At 39.2% G+C, this 19,713-nt stretch overlaps 2 protein-coding genes across 2 annotated transcripts; one reads left to right on the top strand and one right to left on the bottom strand.

Moving 5' to 3' along the window:
* The first annotated feature begins 2,427 nt into the window (after positions 1 to 2,427).
* cdk5rap1 (CDK5 regulatory subunit associated protein 1) lies at positions 2,428 to 15,110 on the top strand. Its single transcript, XM_061687155.1, has 13 exons — positions 2,428 to 2,802; positions 2,874 to 2,977; positions 3,070 to 3,104; positions 3,209 to 3,309; positions 4,544 to 4,754; positions 4,829 to 4,949; positions 5,047 to 5,277; positions 5,439 to 5,536; positions 6,968 to 7,023; positions 9,135 to 9,265; positions 9,353 to 9,502; positions 10,702 to 10,842; positions 12,905 to 15,110. The coding sequence occupies exons 1-13, from the start codon at positions 2,529 to 2,531 to the stop codon at positions 12,992 to 12,994; spliced, it is 1,743 nt and encodes a 580-aa protein (XP_061543139.1). The 5' UTR covers positions 2,428 to 2,528; the 3' UTR covers positions 12,995 to 15,110.
* LOC133408354 (bactericidal permeability-increasing protein-like) lies at positions 13,866 to 19,407 on the bottom strand. Its single transcript, XM_061687153.1, has 16 exons — positions 19,303 to 19,407; positions 18,583 to 18,690; positions 18,398 to 18,512; positions 18,173 to 18,304; positions 17,803 to 17,958; positions 17,655 to 17,718; positions 16,626 to 16,686; positions 15,596 to 15,687; positions 15,329 to 15,505; positions 15,193 to 15,252; positions 14,937 to 15,104; positions 14,755 to 14,822; positions 14,606 to 14,648; positions 14,462 to 14,525; positions 14,150 to 14,226; positions 13,866 to 14,067 (listed from the first exon to the last, which is right to left on the bottom strand). Exons 1-16 carry the CDS (start codon positions 19,373 to 19,375, stop codon positions 14,026 to 14,028), a joined length of 1,500 nt encoding a protein of 499 aa, XP_061543137.1. The 5' UTR covers positions 19,376 to 19,407; the 3' UTR covers positions 13,866 to 14,025.
* Between the last annotated feature and the right edge of the window lie 306 nt (positions 19,408 to 19,713).

Consider the following 19,713-nt stretch of genomic DNA (forward strand, 5'->3'; position numbering starts at 1 on the left):
CGCCCACCCAGACACTGCAACACAAAGAAAAACAACTTGAAACACAGGGTCATGACACTGGGTGTGCGAATGGTTGTTTGTTTGTATGTGCCCTGCGATTGGCTGGCAACCAGTTCAGGGTGTACCCCGCCTCCTGCCCGATGACAGCTGGGATAGGCTCCAGCACGCCCGCGACCCTAGTGAGGAGAAGCGGCTCAGAAAATGGATGGATGGATGGATAAATTACTATTTTTATTATATAAAATATGGTTTTCTATTGAGTGCTTTTACTCTATGTCCTTTGTACCTTGGCCAGCTTTTGGACTCTCAGTTCCTCCTAAGACTGAAATTAAATTTGATTCAACAGTAACTTTATTGACAAATGGCACAGAAATTCCTTATTTTAATGAAAAATATCATGTGCTTTAAAGATATATTAGTATTTTATTTATTTTTCATCAAAAGAACACCTGTCCCTTGGGATCACTGTCATTTCCACCACCCACCACAAAATGTAACTTTTAACTTTTTGTTTTTTTAACCTTTTTCTACTTGCAACCACATCAGTTGTCATGTGACAGGAGAGCTCATGGCAGGATAGCAGTGGAAGGAAAGGAAACGAAAAAAATCAAGGTAAAGTTTTGCAAAACCAAGAGTAGGTTCATTGGTCGTCATTTCCAAACACCTCATATTTCCTTTGAATGTACAAATAATGAGGAAAAATAAAAAATGTTGTTGTGTATTTTGAGTATATTTTATGCTAACTCGAAAAACAGAGATTAGCATGCTAATATGTCATGAGATTTTAAAAGAAATGCTAAACATTGTCATTTCCATCACTTTATTTATTGTGATGGAAAATACGTGTTGTGATGGAAATGACAATGTTAGTGTTATAAATGCATTTATTTGGCTTATATTACTTAAAATACTGTGTATTCAATTATGTAAAAGACTTTATACACGATTTCATACTTTGTGAAGTTTGGCAGTTTGTTTAAAAGATTAAATGACTAATTACAGAGAGATTAATGAATGTTTTTTTTTTTTTTGCTTCCAACAGCCAGCCCTAGTTTTGCAACTTGTTTGTAGGTTTCAGCACAAAAAGAGGAGCAATGTTCTACCATCTGATTCATGTGCATTATTTTTTTTACGTTTAAACAACATTCAATTTGAAAAATGATGTCACTTGATGTCAAGGACAATAAAAGTTACCGATGTTCAGCAATGCTCTGTGTCACACGTCATTTCCAACGTGCTGTCTTTTCCACCACACAATGTCATGTCCATCACAACACAAATCTTTACACAAAAGTAAAAATAATAACACAGCTACACAAATAATCTTTAGGAGTTTTGAAAATTATGCAGTTATCGTTACAATTCATGTCTGGGATTGGAAAACTCATGATTCTGTCATGTAAAAACTTGATTGAAAGACTTCAGTAAGATAGTAAAAAGGTGTTTGTCATCGAGATGACGAGAAAATATCTTTTAAATGCTTAAAATAAGTACAGTTATACATTTGGGTACATATATGTGTGAAATTTCATTATGCTAGTAATTTTGTTTGAAAAACACCTTTTTTGGTGGTGTAATGGAAATGATGCTTTCCTCTGAATGCTAGACTAAAATGGCAAAAAATATATATATTTATGTAATTTAATTACAACCACTATCACTTAATGTTTCTACACATTGTGATGAAGTAGAACAAATCAAAATATTTCTAAAAATATGTGTTGTATTTTCTTAAAAACACCCAAATAAGGCTAGGGTTAGACAAAACTGATGTGAAAATACATTTTGTAAATGTAACGTTTCTATAACTGACATCTTATCAGATGTATGTAAAGACAATTATCAATAAGGACTGACAGTCTTAACACATACATTACAGTGCTCAGGCACGTCCAACGTGCTAATTACGTCGAACTCTTGACCATCTGAGATTTGGCAAATGCAAAATAGCAAGCCATTTAAACGCCGCAGTTTTGCTTGAGGATGGGACGTTGATGATTGCGATAAATGTCGAGCATTCTTTAAATCCCACTCATCACAGGTCTCTTGGATTAAGGTTTGACAAATTACCAAAACGTACTTTGGGAAAATAAAATTTGCATTGACTTGACTCGACGGACCGTATTTGTAGACGGACTGCAGAGGGAAACCTTTTTCTGACGGACTCCAAGAGCGTTCCCAAATGTGTATTTCCGTATTCGTTTCACGTTGAAATTTGCAGACAACAAGAAATAATGACAGCATACGATTATTCAAAACATTACATTTGTATTTGTATTTTTTTGAAAAGTAAAAATCAACAGCTGTAAGTTAAAAAAGAAGACTAGCCTTTGGATGTGACATTTTTGACAGCTCAGTTAAATCTGGATATGTCTGACGATGCGTTTAAAATAGTGGATTGTCCTCTTGATGTGTGGACCACCGGTACTTGGTTTAGGTGACATTTGCCGGCTCATGCTTGACGCTTATGTATTAACTTGAATGTTTCCTATTTACACGAGTGCAACTAATAAGGCAGCCCACTCAACATGAAACAACGTGTGTTGTTTTCCGCTCTCAAAGTGCGGCCGCCTGTCAGATGTTTACAAGGCAGGTCGTGCTGTAATTCAAGCAGCAGTGTAGTTAGTGCCAGGGAAAAGCGGCTAGCATCGGATCATTTCAAGACTCGGATTTCTTCTGGTCCAACTTTTCATGATTTCATCCAAGGACTCACCGCTAATAAAACATGTACTCCAGACATACAAGGAGAAGACAAACACGATTGTTTTTCTACTGACTTGGAGATGGGAAATTTTCGAAAGGGTAAAGTTCAATCTTCACGTTACTTTGGACGATTTGAGAGAGATGTAAACCAACCTTGCGTCTGGTTGCAGTCTATTTTGAAACGTATGGCTGTCAAATGAATGTCCGTGACACGGATATTGCCTGGTCCGTATTGCAGAGGAGTGGATACCAACGCACGACACATTTACGCGAGGTATGTGACTTGGTTGTGTTTCTTCACTATTTTAAACACCACTTAATCTCTTAATAACAAAAATGTTCAGTTTGTATCGTCTTTATCTGCAGGCAGATGTGGTCCTTCTTGTAACATGCTCCATCAGGTAGTCTTTACAAAATCGCAATTCTTAGAAATGTTTGTTACTGATGCTTATTTGTAGCTTTTTCATTTTATTCTACTTCATTTTTTTTTTTTTTTTGGTAACAGAGAAAAAGCTGAACAAACAATTTGGAACAGACTTAGGCAGCTGACAGCCATGAAGAATAAGCGCCTTAAGAATCGGACACCAATGAAAATTGGCATTTTAGGTATGGTTGTAATTTTTTGTATTCACTCCACTACATTATGTTTGACCGTTCAAACCATCCATGTGTTTGTGATTTAGAAAGTTACTAATTATTCACGTACCTGCCCACTTTGTGGTTGGTACCCACCCACTCATCTCAGGAAAAATGGCTGCATGACAATGCAGCTGTTTCTTCTGCAAAGCTTTGCATCACCTGCCAAACTCAAAGGAGTTGAGGAATAAATGGCTTCCATTTCTTTTTGGAGAAATTCCTAAGCATTTCAGAAGCAGAATTAGTGTATTTAATTAAAACCAGCAGACATTCCAACAGCTTCTTCCCTCTTGTCACAAACATTTGAAAGTTAACTTACAATATCATTTCAACATATTGCCAAGTTTGCACATCTCTGTCGGGACATTACTACATTATTCAAACACTCACTATTTTATGACGCGGCACTGTTTGCATTTTGTTGTTGTTGATTAAATTCTCTGCAACATTTGCACAAGCCTCACTGTATCAAAACATTGCACTAGTAGTAACTTTAAATTGCTCTAAATTGCTTGAGGACTCTGCATCATTTGCACAATTGCCATGCTATGAGCATCACCACACTAGTGGTACACTTTAATTGCTCAATGACTCTCCACATGTGTTCTCCATGTCCTAAATGTATATTTCGTCATAGTGGCCGTTAGCTGTGATACTAGAGTGTCTCCAACTACCGGAGACAAAGTCCTTGTGTGTTTTGTTATATACTTGTCCAATGAAGCTGATTCTGATGATGAATTCTGCTGATTCTGATAATATTTATACATTCCATCCATTATCTTTACCGCTTATCCTCACTAGGGTTGCGGGCCGCTGGAGCCTATCCCAAAGACAATAAAAGGACATCAAAGATTGTTAAAAAAAAATAGATGGTATGGGAACTTTTACTGAATTGTTGATGCGTGGACGCTTTGGCAAAGGAAAGAAGAAATAACTTTTAGTTACGATCTAGTTCTTTTTAATTTTTAAAAGTTTATATTTGTCATCCCATCTATGAACATCCAAATTACTTTTTTAAATGGTTTGTCCTCTGGTAAGTGATATTCTAGTTGTACGTTAGTTTTTAGTGTATGTATTATATAAAATGTTTGTAATGTATTCTTTTAACTTCGAAAGATGGACAGATAGAGCGATATGCTAAATGAATAAACATGACCACAGGCTACAGAGCGCTTTTCAACATGTTTTGTGCGTGTCCATCTAGGTTGCATGGCAGAGAGACTGAAGACGGAGCTTTTGGAACGAGAGAAACTTGTCGATGTCCTCGCTGGGCCAGACGCCTACCGGGATCTCCCCCGTCTATTGACTGTGGCCGAGGGAGGTCAACAGGCAAGCAATGTGCTGCTTTCATTAGAGGAGACCTACGCTGACATCATGCCTGTCCACCACTCTTCTCAGGGACACAGTGCTTTTGTGTATGTTTTGTCAAGAGGACATTTTTCTGGTGGTTTTATTCACCCACATTACACACTCAAATGATGTCTTGCAGGTCCATCATGCGGGGCTGTGACAATATGTGCAGTTACTGCATTGTTCCCTTCACTCGAGGCCGCGAAAGGAGTCGACCTGCCAGCTCTATTCTCGAGGAAGTCCGTATCCTCTCCGATCAGGCAAGTTAGAAATAGTTCAAATTGAACTGAATAGGAAGTGGAAATATTTATTCAATTAATCAGTAGCAAGTCTTATATGTGGTGTACATGCTTTCAGGGAGTGAAGGAAGTGACATTGCTTGGTCAGAATGTGAACAGCTACAGAGACACATCTGAAGAACAGTTCTGTGGTGCGGTTCCGACAAAGCTGAGCCGCGGCTTCAAGACTGTGTACCGGCCTAAACTGGGAGGTCTACGTTTCTCAGACCTGCTGGACAGAGTGTCACAGGTTGATCCTGATATGAGGATCAGATTCACATCACCCCATCCTAAAGACTTTCCTGATGAGGTTCATGAATGAGCGTTTGTTTCAATCACACATATTCAGATATAAAAGCTTGGCCAGTTGACTGGTGATTGATCAGCTCTCTCATCCCTTTCTCTCTCTCTCTCTCTCTCTCTCTCTCTCTCCCCCCCCCTCCCTCTCTCCCTCTCTGCATGTGTGCATAGGTTTTGCATCTAATTGCGGAGAGAGAAAACATTTGTAAGCAGATCCATCTTCCAGCTCAAAGTGGGAGCAGTCAGGTCTTGAAAGCTATGCGCCGTGGGTAAGAAAATATATATTGTTGCAAAAAACTATACGGAAGCCCTTTGGAATTACCTGGTATCTGCATCTTCATAAAATATGATCTGGTCTTCATCTGAGTCACAACAATAGAAAAAGACAGTTTTCTTAAACTAATACCACAAACAATTGTGTTTTTACTGAATGCAGCATGTATACCTTTGGATTTATCAACTGGTTGAGCCTCATTTGACAACAACCTCAACCAAACCATGTGTGTCCTGTAGTTGCAGATCATACATGCACAATGGTCAGAAGGAGGGCTGCACGATTATGGCCAAAATGATAATCAGGATTATTTTGATCAATATTGTAATCACAAATATGAATGACGATTATTCTTAATGTTAGGGAAATGTTTTTTACTGCACTACTTTTCAACAAACAATATGGAAACAATTTCAGTGCAAATTGAAATTTTAAATAAGAATAATTAAATGCTAATAAAAACAAACAAACAACAATTTCAAATTTACCAAGGGCTAACGGAATCAAATATGCTATTACAGAGTGCAATCACGAAGTGCAACTCATATATGTAGTGAGGGAAAACACGAGGGCAGTTGATGTGAGAGAGGAGGATGCAAGAGATAGGCTTACATGGAAAAATATTATGCGCTGTGATGACCCCTAACGGGACAAGCCGAGAGGAAAAGATGATGATGTTACCATATGCCAGTCTTTCTCTTTCTTCACCTCATTAAGACGGCTAGTCCTACGGAGAGTAGCATGAGTGCTGACCTTTCGCCATTTATAAACAATCCGTTCTACCATGGACTGATGAAAATTAAGGCTTTTAGAAATACTTTTGCAACCGCTGCTTCATGCTAATTAACAGTTCTTTTTGTTGGTAATCCGGTATTCTGCACTGTGAATGTTTTGGTGTGTCCTATAAAAACATATAATTGTGTGAGTGGAGGGCGGCACGGTGTACGACTGGTTAGCACACCTGCCTCACAGTTCTGAGGACCTGGGTTCAAATCCCGGCCTCGCCTGTGTGGAGTTTGCATGTTCTCCCCGTCCCTGCGTGGCTTTTCTCCGGGCACTCCGGTTTCCTCCCACATCCCAAAAACATGCACGGTAGGTTGATTGAAGACTCTAAATTGCCCGTACGTAGGTGTGAATGTGAGTGCGAATGGTTGTTTGTTTGTATGTGCCCTGCGATTGGCCGGCGACCAGTTCAGGGTGTACCCCGCCTCCTGCCCGAAGATAGCTGGGATAGGCTCCGGCCTTGTGAGGATAAAGCGGTACAGAAAATGGATGGGTGGATGTGTGAGTGGGGGAGGACTAGTTTAATCAGACAGTTTGTCTTTTGTTGTGACTTAGATGATCATCGGATCACATTTTAAATCAAATGCAGTTTCATGGTTCACATACTAGTTCTTGCAACTGATGTTTAAAACACAAATTGCAGGTATACAAGAGAGACATACCTTGAATTGGTACAGAACATCAGGAATATTATTCAAGGTAGGTTACGCTTATGAGTGACTGAATGCGTGTACGAATGGTCTAGTCTCGGGTTTTCCATGTCATGTGGGATAGTCTAACCTGTTGAAGGTCACACTGTTATACTCTGTAAATGTTCCTTTCTAAAGACATTAATAAAGTTATGTGTTAGATATTGTTATCGTGGTTTAGAACTAAGATGTATCATACTGTACAGTCTTTTCAAAATGTACCCCCCTCATGTACTGTAGCTTCATAAAGGTAATACCGTATATTAGAAACATGATTGTATGATGCATTGCAGTTTATATCACTACAAAATTACAATGCCAATAATAACTATTTCTTGATCCATTATTGCCTGTCTAATAGCGTTACTCCAAACTGAGCATTTCATTTCTTTATAAAGTAATAACTTTTAAAATGCTGTGTCTGTAACCATACTGGAGACTCTGATTGGAAAAAAAAAAAAACAGAAAAAGTCGTGACCCCCTTCTCAAATTCTTATGTCTTTTCATAGTTTCTCCACTTTAATGTTTAAGATCATCAAACAAATGCAAATATCAAACAAATATAACCCAAGTGAATTTAAAAGGCTGTTTTAAAATGGTAATTTCATTTATTAAGGAAAAAAACACTTCAAAGTTACCTGGCCCTGTGTGTAAAAGTAATGGCCCCCTAAACCTAATAAGTGGTTGGGCCATCCTCAGCAGCAACAACTGCAATCAAGCGTTTTCTATAACTGGCAATGAGTCTTTCACATCTCTGTGGACATATTTTGGTCCACTCTTCCTTGCAGAAATGTTTGAATTTAGCAAAAATAGGTTTCAAGTGTGAATTGCCTTTTTAAGGTCATGACACTGCATTTCAATCTGATTAAAGTCTGGACTTTGACTAAGCCACTGTAAAACCTTCATTTAAAAAAAAAAAAAAAATGTTTTATTTTTTTCCAAGCCATTCAGAAGTTAACTTGCTGGCATGTTTTGGATCGTTATCCTTCTGCAGAACCCAAGTGCGCTTCAACTTGAGGTCACAAACTGATGGCTGAACATTTTCCTTCAGGATTTTCTGTTAAAGAGCAGAATTCATGGTTCCATCAGTCACAGCAAGTTGTCAAGGTCATGTGAGGAACAAGCAGCCCAAGACCATCACTCATGTTTGACTGTTGGTATGATGTTCTTTTTCTGAAATGCTGTGCTACATTTACGCCAGATATAACGAGACACACCTTCCAAAAAGCTCAACTTTCATCTTGTCAGTCCATATAATATTCTCCCAAAAGGGTATCATTCAGATATGTGTTTGTTCTTTTCGGTCAGCAGTGGTTTTCGCCTTGGAACCCTGGCATGGATGCCATTTTTGCCCAGTCTCTTCCTTATTGTTCTGTCATGAACACTGACCTTACCTAAGGCAAGGGAGGCCTGCAGTTCTTTAGAAGTTGTCCTGATTTCCTTTGTGGCCTCCTGGATGAGCCATTGCTCTTCTTTTGGGGTAATCCTTGTAGGCCGGCCACTCCTGGGAAGGTTCTCCAGTGTTCTATGTTTTCTCCATGTGAGGGTAATGGCTCTCCCTATGGTTCGCTGGAATCCTAAAGCTTCAGAAATGGCTTTTGTGGTTACAAAAGCCATTTCGAGACTGATAGATGTCAATTACTTAATTTCTCGACTGTTCTGGAGTTTCTTAGAATCGTGTCATTTTGTTGCAGCTTTTTTAGATCTTTTGCCTGACTTGATTTTGTCGGGACAGATTCTGTTTAAGTGATTTCTTGATTGAACGCTTGGGCGTGATCAGTGAAAAATAACCAAAAATTGTGATTAGCCACAATTAATTAATGATTTAACAAGGGGGGTAATTACTTTTTCACACATGGTCAGGTAACTTTGAGTATTTATTTTTCCTTAATCAATGAAATTATCATTTAAAAACAACATTTTAAGTTCACTTGCGTTATATTGGTCTGATATGTACAATTGTTTGATTTTAAACATTTAGTGGTGAAACTGCAAAAATATAATAATTTGAGAAGGGGGGGCCAATATTTTTTTCACGGCACTGTATTTTTGCATGTTCTGTTTTTTAACTTGAGATTGTTAGTTTGTTATAATGTATGTTTGTGTGCGTCTTTGTGTCAGAGGTAAGTCTCAGCAGTGACTTCATCTCAGGCTTTTGTGGCGAGACAGAAGAAGATCACCAGCAGACCTTGTCTCTCATTAGAGAAGTGGGCTACAACATTGGGTTCCTTTTTGCCTATAGCATGAGAAAGGCGAGTAATTCACGAAAATGCTGGCACCATTAATCAATGGCCACATAGTAATTTCTTCGAATTTTCTCTCTTTGTTGTCCAACCTAGAAAACCCCTGCATTCCATAACCTTAAAGATGATGTGCCAGTGGATGTGAAGCAGCGTAGGCTGGAAGAGTGTATCACTGTGTTCAGACAAGAAGCTGCAAGGGTCAACGCTACTCTTATTGATAGCACACAACTTGTCCTGGTGGAGGGGGTCAGTACTGTACTCATTGCATTTACATAAGGCCTGCGCTTTATTTTCCCGTGTCACACCCATGTCCTGGCAGTCTCCTTTTCATGGGCACTATCCTTCCTCTCGTACGGCTCTGATATTACCTTTGAAGGCTAATTATTTGTGGGAAGACTTCATCCCCCAAGTCCATGTCAATGCTGTCAGTGCTGCTTGTGAGAACAGTGACACGAAAAAGGGTGGGGGGGGGGGGAAATACCTGCTTTAACAGGCAATGTGAAAGGGGTTTGTGTGGGGACTACAGAGGAGTGTTCTGGGATTCTGGTTGACTTCTGATTTGTTTGGGTTTCAAAAAAAACAAATTCCCATAGTAAAAAATGGAAATTGATTCCGTTCCAGTGTCCATGTTCAAAATGTAGCAAGTAATAAGTAAAATGTTTAGTGCAAAAATAAGTTAAGAGAAATATTGATAGACGTAAACAATAAACCACTTTAAACACTCTTAAAAATGAGGAGGGCGTTGTCTTTAACTCTCACACAAGTGTAAAAAGAAGTTAACCACTAACCAGTATTATAAAAGTTTAAGATGATCAAAAACTCAACAACCTTGATACTTTCAGAGTTTCTTTGTTCTTGAGCAAAAACGGATTCACTTTTGAATCATCACTCATTTCATCCAGTAAAACGCGGCAGAGGTACCAGTCAGCATGTTCTGACAATCTTTTTTAACTCAACGTTCATCAATTATTCTTCGATGTAACAATAAGAATCAAAGAGTTTGGAGTATATCCTTCTCAAGCTGTAGTAAAGTACAGGATACTTTTCAGGACTCTGCCAAGGAAAAGTGTGGGCTTCCTTGGATATGTAGTCATCATTTTGTGTAATAAATATATTGTTATAATAACAATGTTATTTGTTCTAGTCACTATTTTCAAGAATATTGTCTGATTGCTTATCAGTAGTTGCTTTGTGTAGACTACAGTCATTGCAAGTTTTTCATTTATTCACATGCAGTGATGCTGCGTTAGAATCTTATTAGCATCCTGAAAAAAAAAACTTTTTATTTTTTTTTATTTGCAAAGCTAGCAGATGTTTATAGAAATAGATACATTGATTTGTAATGTGTAACAAAGCTCATTCGCAGTAGACGGTGCACATGCTCTACTGGGTTAGTGTAACCTTAGCAAGCAACAATGCTCATGATGCCATTCTGTTATCTACAGGAGAGTAAGAGATCTGCCGAGGAGCTGTGTGGGAGAACAGATGGCAATATGAGGGTGATCTTCCCCAAAGAGGATGTTGCTGTTCATTCTGCAGAGTCCAACACAGCTGTAATCAACACTGGAGACTATGTGCTAGTGAAGGTGGGATTTGCATTAGTGCACTTTGTCAGTTTTAAAGGGTGTTTAGACACATTTTCCTAATATGATTGACGAGACCAACATATTTATTAATGATGTACATTAAAGTTCAAAGGTGCAAGGATTTTATGGCGGTCGGTCACAAGTCATATTTGCATTGTTAATGTTTTGTAATTCATACAGGTTATTTTCCAGCAAGTTGTCAACCATAAATTGGCGAAAGAATAGGTTTTATTGAACACTCCCAATGTTCCTGATCTTGAGACGTCCATGGCTTAAAGTACTCCAGCGTATGATTTATTATTATTATTTTTAAATAACATTTGCCCTATGTATGTGAATTGTTTAAAAAAAAAAAAAAAAAAAGAATAAATAATAATTTTTCAAAAAACGTGACATGCGAGGGAGCATGGCAGAAAGAGGTGTACGTGCGCAGTTAAAACGTCTACCATACGGTTTGTACTTAACTTACATTTCCCTCTTGCCGCTATTAAGGGGTAGTTCACTTAAGTTTTTCCTGCGAGGGGGGAGGTGACGCCGCTTACTGCGGGCTTAATTAGCCATTGGCGAAGTGCTGAACGGGCAACGCGAACCCTGCTCTGCTGGGCCTTTTTGAGGATGGAGTTGATGTTGGTCTCCCACTTCAGGTCCTGAGAGACTGGAATTTGAAGGTCTCGACGGTTGACACAGGGCAGTTGGACAGTGTGAGGAGCAGCTGTGGCGAAGGATGTTTCCTGAAATTCACGATCATCTCTTCCATCTTGAGCGTATTCAGCTCCAGATTGTGTTGGCCGCACCACAGCTCCAGCCGCTCCACTTCTTGTCGATACGCAGTCTCGTCACAGTCTTTGATGAGGCCGATGACTGTGGTGTCGTCTGCAAAGTTCAGGAGTGTGACAGCCGGGTGCGTTGAGTAGAAGTCGTAAGTTCGTGTAGAGAAGAGCAGTGGACAGAGGACGCACAATACAAGCAGGGTGAGGATTTACAGTATATAAACAGGTCAACTTGTGGTCAAACCTTACATGTTTGAGCCGATCAGGATGTCGGAGCCTGTCTTATTACGGCTGCTAGCGGCGACTTTTAACAGCTGCACGATAGACGTTGAAAGGTGCTCACGTGGGTCAATGTGGTGGAGAAGAGGACACAATATCGTGCAGAGTGGATTGCAAATACAAATATTTGCTCCAGCAGGCTGTCATACTAAAAACGTTAACCGTATTTGAAAGGTAAACAGCGTGCCAATTTGTTTTAAGCTGTAACTGCAAATGGTTTTAATACATTTCTAATGCTCAGTGCTTAATCACCACCATTAGTATAGTTGTAGTACAGGCAAAGAAGTCCTTACCTGCGTCCTGTCGGTCTCCGCTTTTCTCATTACCATGGCAGCCAGTGTCTGATTTGAAGATGCGATTGAAAGTTGTATTTGCTTTCATATGGTTTCATCGGACCGTAACTCATTTCCCCACGTTTGGGATATTTATTTGTGTGTGTGTGTGTGTGTGTGTTTGTGTTTGTGTGGTCCGATGAAACTAAGGTTGAATTTTTAGGCCATAATTCCAAAAGGTAGGTTTGGAGCAAAGATAAGATTGAACAGCGAAGCATGGTCGTGGCAGCATCACATGCTTTGAGGCTGTTTTCTTCAGCTGAAAGACATGGTGGAAGAATTATGAGTAGTTCCAAGTACCAGTCAGTGTTAAAACATAACCTTCAGTCTTCTGCTAAAAAGTGAAAAAATGGCAGGAGAAGCTAAATGAACAGCTGAACTTGATGTGAGGGGTTAATCAGAGGCACTGTAAATGGTGACAGGTATGTGCTGACTGTCACTGTTGTACCATTTTATCCACTTGATGATGACCGTTATCCCCGTCTTCCATTGCATATTTATTTATTCATTCATTCATTTTCCGTACCGCTTATCCTCACTCGGGTCGCGGGCCGACTGGGCGAGGGGTCCCCTGTATCACAGTTATTTGTGTGAGACACTGAGAGATTTGAATGGCTCTATCTTCAACGAGGTGTTTCATGATATTATCAATAAATAATGGCTGTCCTTTCTCTTATGTAGATATTGTCGGCCAGCTCGCAGAGTTTGAGAGGTCAAGCCTTGTGTCACAGACGTCACATGACGCAGTCAGCACTTCTGCCCAGCAATTAATATGATAATCATTTGCCTCTACCCATCCACGATTGCCATATGACCTTGATCGACACTCAGGAAACAAACTACAGTATGTCAAACTGTCATCTTGTCAAAAAGACATTTCAACCATCTGTGTCACTTGGGACCTCTGTGTTTGTGTTGATCTAATGTGATCTTTGAACTTTGTGTTGTTACAAAAACACATCCAGTTAGTATGTACAAGTTGTTAAGAACGTTATTATGGTTGAAAGTGTTGAAACTGTAGAGTTCATAAATTTAAGGAAAACATATTTGGTTTGTTATTTAAGTTTCAGGGTTTTGGTAAATGGCGATACTGTCGGTCTTCTGAGAGCTCTTTGGAGCAGGCATGCACCACATCAGGCAGTGCTTCTCTACAAGAGACAATTCTAAACTGGTGTGTGTTTTCTAGTGGTTAAAGAAGCTTTAAGCCACATCGCCAATCTGCTTTCATTGATTGGACTCCAGGTTGGCTCACCCCAGACTAATTAGCTCTTGGAGAATCAGTAGCCTGGAGCTTGACTTACTTTTTCCCATCGCTGTCCTATGAATGTTTAAGTTATTTCCAATTAAAAAAAAAAAAAAAAAAAGTGTGGTATTAGTTTAAGCAGACAGTTTGTTTATTCTTGTGATTTAGATGATCAGAATAGATTTTATGACCAATTTGTAAGACATTCCAAAGGGTTCACATACTTTTTCCTCCCACTGCAGAATGTCTTGGAGCAGCACATCTTGTTACATTTTATTCATCATTTATTTAGCATGCTATTGAAATGGAACAAAGACAATTCGCAGGTCAGAAGCAAATAGTGTCCTGCACAGTTTGGGTGACGCAACACTGTGCTGAAGTAAAAAACAAACAAAAACCCACTTTCCTCATTGATATTTAATTTGCCAGGAAAAGAAAACATACAATAATTGATTTAACAAAGGGAAAATATAAATGTTGAGTTATAATATTGGTTTGAAATGAAGGCTGGAGATGTGTAGTATCTTATAGTTATTTCATTGTTTGTGTTTTACTCCCATCACGCTGTAAACTGAACATCTGTCCCAATCAGCATGTAGTCCTACAGAAGAAGAAGATCGACATTTAAAATATGAAAGACTATGATTTAGCCATTATCTTTTTTACTGAAAAGTCACTCTAACCTTAAGGATCTGTAGGTCAGTGTTGACAAGGTTCATCTTTCCAATGGAGGGGAGAGGATATCCTTTTCTAAGTTGAACTACAGAGCAATCCACGCATTTAGATTAGTTGACAAGACAATATAGATCTAAATACAGAACACCGTCTAAACATGTCAAAGATATGGCAGTTTGATCTGTATGAAATGTCAAATATTCATTCTATAATATTAATATGAAGACCCTAGTTTGTCACAATTCCATATGGCACGGTGCACAATTGTATATTGAAAAAGGCACCATGGAGGAACACAGGCTCATGTGGTAAGAACTTACCATTCAGTATGGGTAAAACAACCACTTTCAGGACCAGGTTCAGGATGTTGTCAAGAGATCTGACCTGTAAATTAAGCACAGGTTAGTTCCTCTCATCGCTATGGACTATAAAAGCTGTAATTTGGCTCCGAATCCAACTCTTACCCGAAAGTCTCCCACATAACTTGTCCCCAGGGTCAGATCCATTCTGTGCAAATGAAGCAAAATTAGACTGCGACGTTCATCCTCACAAGGAACTTTTGCCCCCACCGTCTCTTCTTAGAACAAAGAGTCATTTATTTTTCGGAACTCACTTGTTCAAAGTGACAGCTCCAGCTAGCCTCATGCCATTGACAAACACTCGGGCACTCACGCTGGTCGTCTGTAAGGGCACAATGAATTCGAGTGAAGACATTATTATGATTATTTTTTTTATCAAAAAAAAGAAGAATGCAATATTTCAAAAAGAGTATCATCATGAAAATATGTAACATGCCGAGTTAATGATAAATAGCGGAGAGAGTGTGCCGTTGGGCTGGATTGCGTAGGCCGTCACTGTGGTGGTGGCTTGAATAGTCACGTTGTTGGGCTCAAAAGTGGTGATGGGATTTTTCACCGTCTTTACCAGCAGTTTCATCAATAAACCCGGGAAGGATTTGGCAATCTGAAAGTTCACGGCAATATTTATTGATAAATCACTTCCCTCTTCATCCCCTGAAGTTAATAGTTTGATGAGGTTCAGGTCCTGTCACCTGGGGGATGAAAACTCCAAATGTTCTGGTGGTGAGCCTGATTGGAGAGCTTTGAGGGATCTGTGGCGACGGAGCGAGAATAGTTACAGGTCAGCGTGAAAGTAGACACAGTTGAAAAGAGAATATTGCGGCCCACCATATCGTCAGTAATGTACAAGCTCAGGGCTCCGGCTGTGTTGTAGACAAAAGCTGCAGAGTTCGCGGTGAAGGCAGACAGACCAAGGTACAACATTTTGTTGTTCTGAGGTGGCAGAGAAAAGACCATAGCGGGGAACGGAGGCTCCCGATGCGTCCCGATGTTGTAGAATTCCCCCTAAACACCAGAGAGGGACGATCGATATATGTAACTCAGTTTTTTAAATTTAGATGTAGATGTCTTTTAAACCTTTAGATGGGATTTTACCTTCAAACTCAAACCTATGAAAGAGTTCAAGATTTCAGGATCAGAGACCATGGAATATTCAATCTCTGCATACTTGTCCACTTGGGCTAAGACTGCAGGACAAAAGAATATTACTTGTATTATCCCAAAAAATTAAGGCCCTGAGGCCTTTTCAGTCAGAGCACATTATGATTATAAGTGGCTATGGCTTTGTAATACTGTTTGCTGTTTATTCTGTAATTCAAGTATTCACTGTAATATTTGTAATCCCCAAAAGTCTTGTTTCCTCACAAATTCATAGATTTCAACTGCGAACAACCTGCAACCAAAACTTCGAACCAGTGAAATGAAGTGTTTACACAGTACAGACAGACTGAAGGCCACGACTTGACAGCTCGCACTGTGCGTTTGCGTCATTGCGAGCACGACTTTTACACTCTTGCTGACTGTCCCAAAAAAAAAAAAAATAAAATAAAAAAATCCAGCCCTCTGAGGCCTGGAATCACTTTTTGCAAAAAACAGCACTTACAACAGAGCAAGATGTCTCCCTTATAATTCATGCCTGGAGCTTTACTGAAAACTGTGAGGCGGAGACATGCGCACATGCACTTCTCACAAAAAGTTGAGGGTATTTTCGGCTTTCGAGTTAAAATTTCAAGAACCTAAAATGCACCCCCTCTAAAATGAATGCAGGACCCCAGAAATTAGGGGTAATATTTATGATTCTAATCCAGACTATAACCTTTACAAGTCAATGTAATTAGACCTCTAAAGTTGCGGCATGATGAAAGGGTGGTTATCACACCTGCCTCACAGTTCTGAGGACTGGGGTTCAAATCCCGGCCCCGCCTGTGTGACGTTTGCATGTTCTCCCCATGCCTGCGTGGGTTTTCTCCAGGCACTCGTTGAATTATGTTGAATAATCTCTGTGATTTGTGAACAATTGGACCTCAATATGTACTCATCAAGTCTTGCCAACTGTTATTATTAGATCATAAACTGCATTGAACAGGTTCTGACATTCACATATGACAAAAAGAGGGATGTTTACCATTGAGCGTTTTCAAACGAGGGTTCAAATCAGACACGGCGTCATTCACCAGGGGGCAGATCTGAAATTGTAAATCAGATTATTCTTCATTAGATTTTTTTTGTGGTAATGGTGTGAATCTGTTTTAAGATTTTTGAAATGATGTAGAGTTTGAGTGCCGCCCGTATAAAATACATATTGATAGCTACATTATTTTCTGCCTTGTTTTGTAAATGTTTACTACCAACTACAACTACCAAGCCATCAAAGGCACACAAATCAGTCAGCATTCCTGTAAATACAGTAAGTCAGTTTTTTTTAAATCTCCATCCCGACCATTCATTTGTCCTCACTATATACAATTTATGTAACTCAATACATTTTATCAAGCCTACCTAAGTGCAATTGAAGAATGAATTCCAAGTGCACATTATGTAGTAATGTGATGGGGTAACCACTATGGTGCAATGCTGTTTGGTCTACAGTACTATGACGATAAGACTTATTCAGTCTCAATCATCTGACATTTCAGTTGGTAATACTGTGGTGAGTTACTCAGTAGACGTATACTGTAAATAAAATAAATTCAGTGTTTTTGTTTTTACAATCTGGGGGAGTTCAAAGTGAAACAGTTGGCTCCTCGTTCAATGGAAATTCCATCATATTACTATAGTAAAGTATTGTTTGAATAAGGTAAGTCAAAATAACGCAACAATTACACAAGGGGAAGAAACATTAGATTGAGGAAGGAGACATGGTGCAAGTTGATATTTTATGTGCGTGCAACGACAGTTTTTTTTGTTTTTTTTTCATAATTTACCAGAAATTGTCTGGCATTTTGCAACACTATCAGGTTTGGTTAGATTGGTACTTTGTGCGCTTTGTCAGCGTACTAAACTAGAATCCTTTTTTTTTTTTTTTAAACGTTAACATTTTATACTGATTACATAAGTGCACTCGCTACTGTTAAATAAGATTCCTACTGGTAGAATTTGATTCATGGTTAAACCAGCATGCAAGGGTCATGGTCAAGAGTGCTTAAGTGCTCACCTTTTTCTGCAGCGCATTGCGCAATGCCTTACTGAGGAACTTTCTGAAAAGATTGTACAGCCAGCTGAAATAAAAGACAACGCAATGAATGAGGAAAGGCCTTCAGCCATGTCTTCTGGACAGCAGTGGCTAGCGGTACTTATTTCACCTGGCTCCACCGTGGAATTTGATGGTCACGCTGCCAACGGTAGCCACACAGTTGACATTACTGACTTGAGGTCGCCCTGTCTCATCACGTTTGACAGCGATGCCTGTGCTGATGGACAGTCCTTTCACACTCAAATCAAAGGAACCGCTGTCCCTCCTGTTAAGAGACATCAGAACCTGTATCGGCTTTATTGCCATTGTCAATGAAAGGTACGTTCGCAACTAGGAGTTTTTTTTTTTTTTCATAAAACAAACATTTACATAAAACAAAATGTACATGGCAATAATAAAAATACAAATTCTAGTAAAACCAGACTAAGAAGAAGAAGGAAGGTATTTTGTGTATGGAACATCTTGCCTCACTCACTCACAGTAATCTGCGGTACTTGACCCTCCAATTTCCCTTCATACTGATGAATGCGTTACTAACAGACAGTCTGACACTGGTCCCAGGCACCAGATCCACAGCAGAGGATGGTAATCCCACAGCCACTGTTTGGATACTAGAGGAAATAACATGCTAATGATGGTACTTGGAGAACAAAGCAAAATATAGCATATACTGTAGATCAGATCAGGTCAATACATTGTCTTACTTTGACAAGCTGTACTTGACCTTGCCAATGACGGACACTCTCTGAGATCCAGACATATCTGGGATTCTTATGCTGTTGAGTTTCTTCTGGATTGAAGCCATCCCGAGCTGCCTGCCTATAGGAGAGGAACATCGGATAATGAAACTTGGTGCTTTGTCAGCCTATGTTTCAACTACAATCCTTACCATATTCAATGCCATTATGCGTCAGTTGGACTTTTACTCCAGGATTGGCGCTTGAGGTCACATGACTGAAGGCAACCAACGCCAGGCAACACCACAGGGCCATGTTACCTTTTGAATAAAAAAAACAAAACATGAAAACCTTCTCACTGGGAATTTCAGTGGACCTTAAGTTCCTCATCAAAATGAATCATTTATGTTTGCATTAGATGATTTACAATCACCGGACCCTTCAGTAGGAACACCAACACAATCTAACAAAATCCAAAACAGGAATCAAACTCCATGAGGGTGTAGTCTACAGAAGTACTACTTTAAGAATGGAATTTCCTGTATCAGTTATAAAGTCACCATTCATTGTGAATGACTGATTGAAACCACATGATGCCAGTTAAGTCAGCAGCCTAGCACTTAATTAAGCTCAGATTCAAGGGCACATCCACTGTCCATTTTGATATGAAAATAAGTGGAGAAAACGTTTACACAAAATGTACAGTTCATGCATAAATAACCTCGAAACAGTTCCAAATTTCTTTTGATGATTCTCGCAATTTAACAGTATCATGCTTTTTCAGATGAAAAATATAAGGCATATAAAATGTTCCACCTGAGGTATTTGTCCATACTATCACTACCATCCAAACTTTTAAGGTCATTTAAGAGGTCTGTATACATCCAACAATATCAGGTCACCGATAATACATTGTGAGAGTCCACGCTTACCTGAAACAGCCACACAGTTTGTCCTGCTGTTTCGACTTCCTACAAGAAGACTGAAAGTGGAAGGACGGCACATGCCTCTTATCCACTTACTCAATCAGGAAGTGGCCATGACAAGGGAAGTTTTCCACAGGAACTAAACTATGAGAAATATTGTAGTTTACAGAGCTGTGAAATGTTCGACACAAAGAACTCCACGTTTGCAGAAAATCAAACAGTCCTTCTTGGCTAATAGTGACTCTTCAGTGTGATGACCTCTGGGGAAAAAAAGAAAATATTATTTTAGGTTTTGAACATTAAATCAGACAGATGATATGTTTGACCTTCAGGAAGTATTGATAAAGTGCAAACACCTAAATAATTTTAATTGGGGCTGGATTGTTTAGACTGAGTTTTCAATCAATCAATCCATCA

Source organism: Phycodurus eques, chromosome 10, assembly GCF_024500275.1.
Source record: "Phycodurus eques isolate BA_2022a chromosome 10, UOR_Pequ_1.1, whole genome shotgun sequence".
In the NCBI taxonomy this organism is placed as follows: Eukaryota; Metazoa; Chordata; class Actinopteri; order Syngnathiformes; family Syngnathidae; genus Phycodurus; species Phycodurus eques.

Bases quoted from the DNA above. Each gene is read 5' to 3' on its own strand.
- LOC133408354 (XM_061687153.1), bottom strand. From the start codon at position 19,375: ATGTGCCGTCCTTCCACTTTCAGTCTTCTTGTAGGAAGTCGAAACAGC. The intron at 14,526-14,605 runs GTAAGAGTTGGA...CTTAATTTACAG, and splicing joins GTTATGTGGGAGACTTTCGG to GTCAGATCTCTTGACAACAT. The intron at 14,068-14,149 runs GTTAGAGTGACT...CTTCTTCTGTAG, and splicing joins CTGACCTACAGATCCTTAAG to GACTACATGCTGATTGGGAC.
- cdk5rap1 (XM_061687155.1), top strand. From the start codon at position 2,529: ATGAAACAACGTGTGTTGTTTTCCGCTCTCAAAGTGCGGCCGCCTGTC. The intron at 2,803-2,873 runs GTAAAGTTCAAT...GTCTGGTTGCAG, and splicing joins GATGGGAAATTTTCGAAAGG to TCTATTTTGAAACGTATGGC. The intron at 7,024-9,134 runs GTAGGTTACGCT...TCTTTGTGTCAG, and splicing joins CATCAGGAATATTATTCAAG to AGGTAAGTCTCAGCAGTGAC.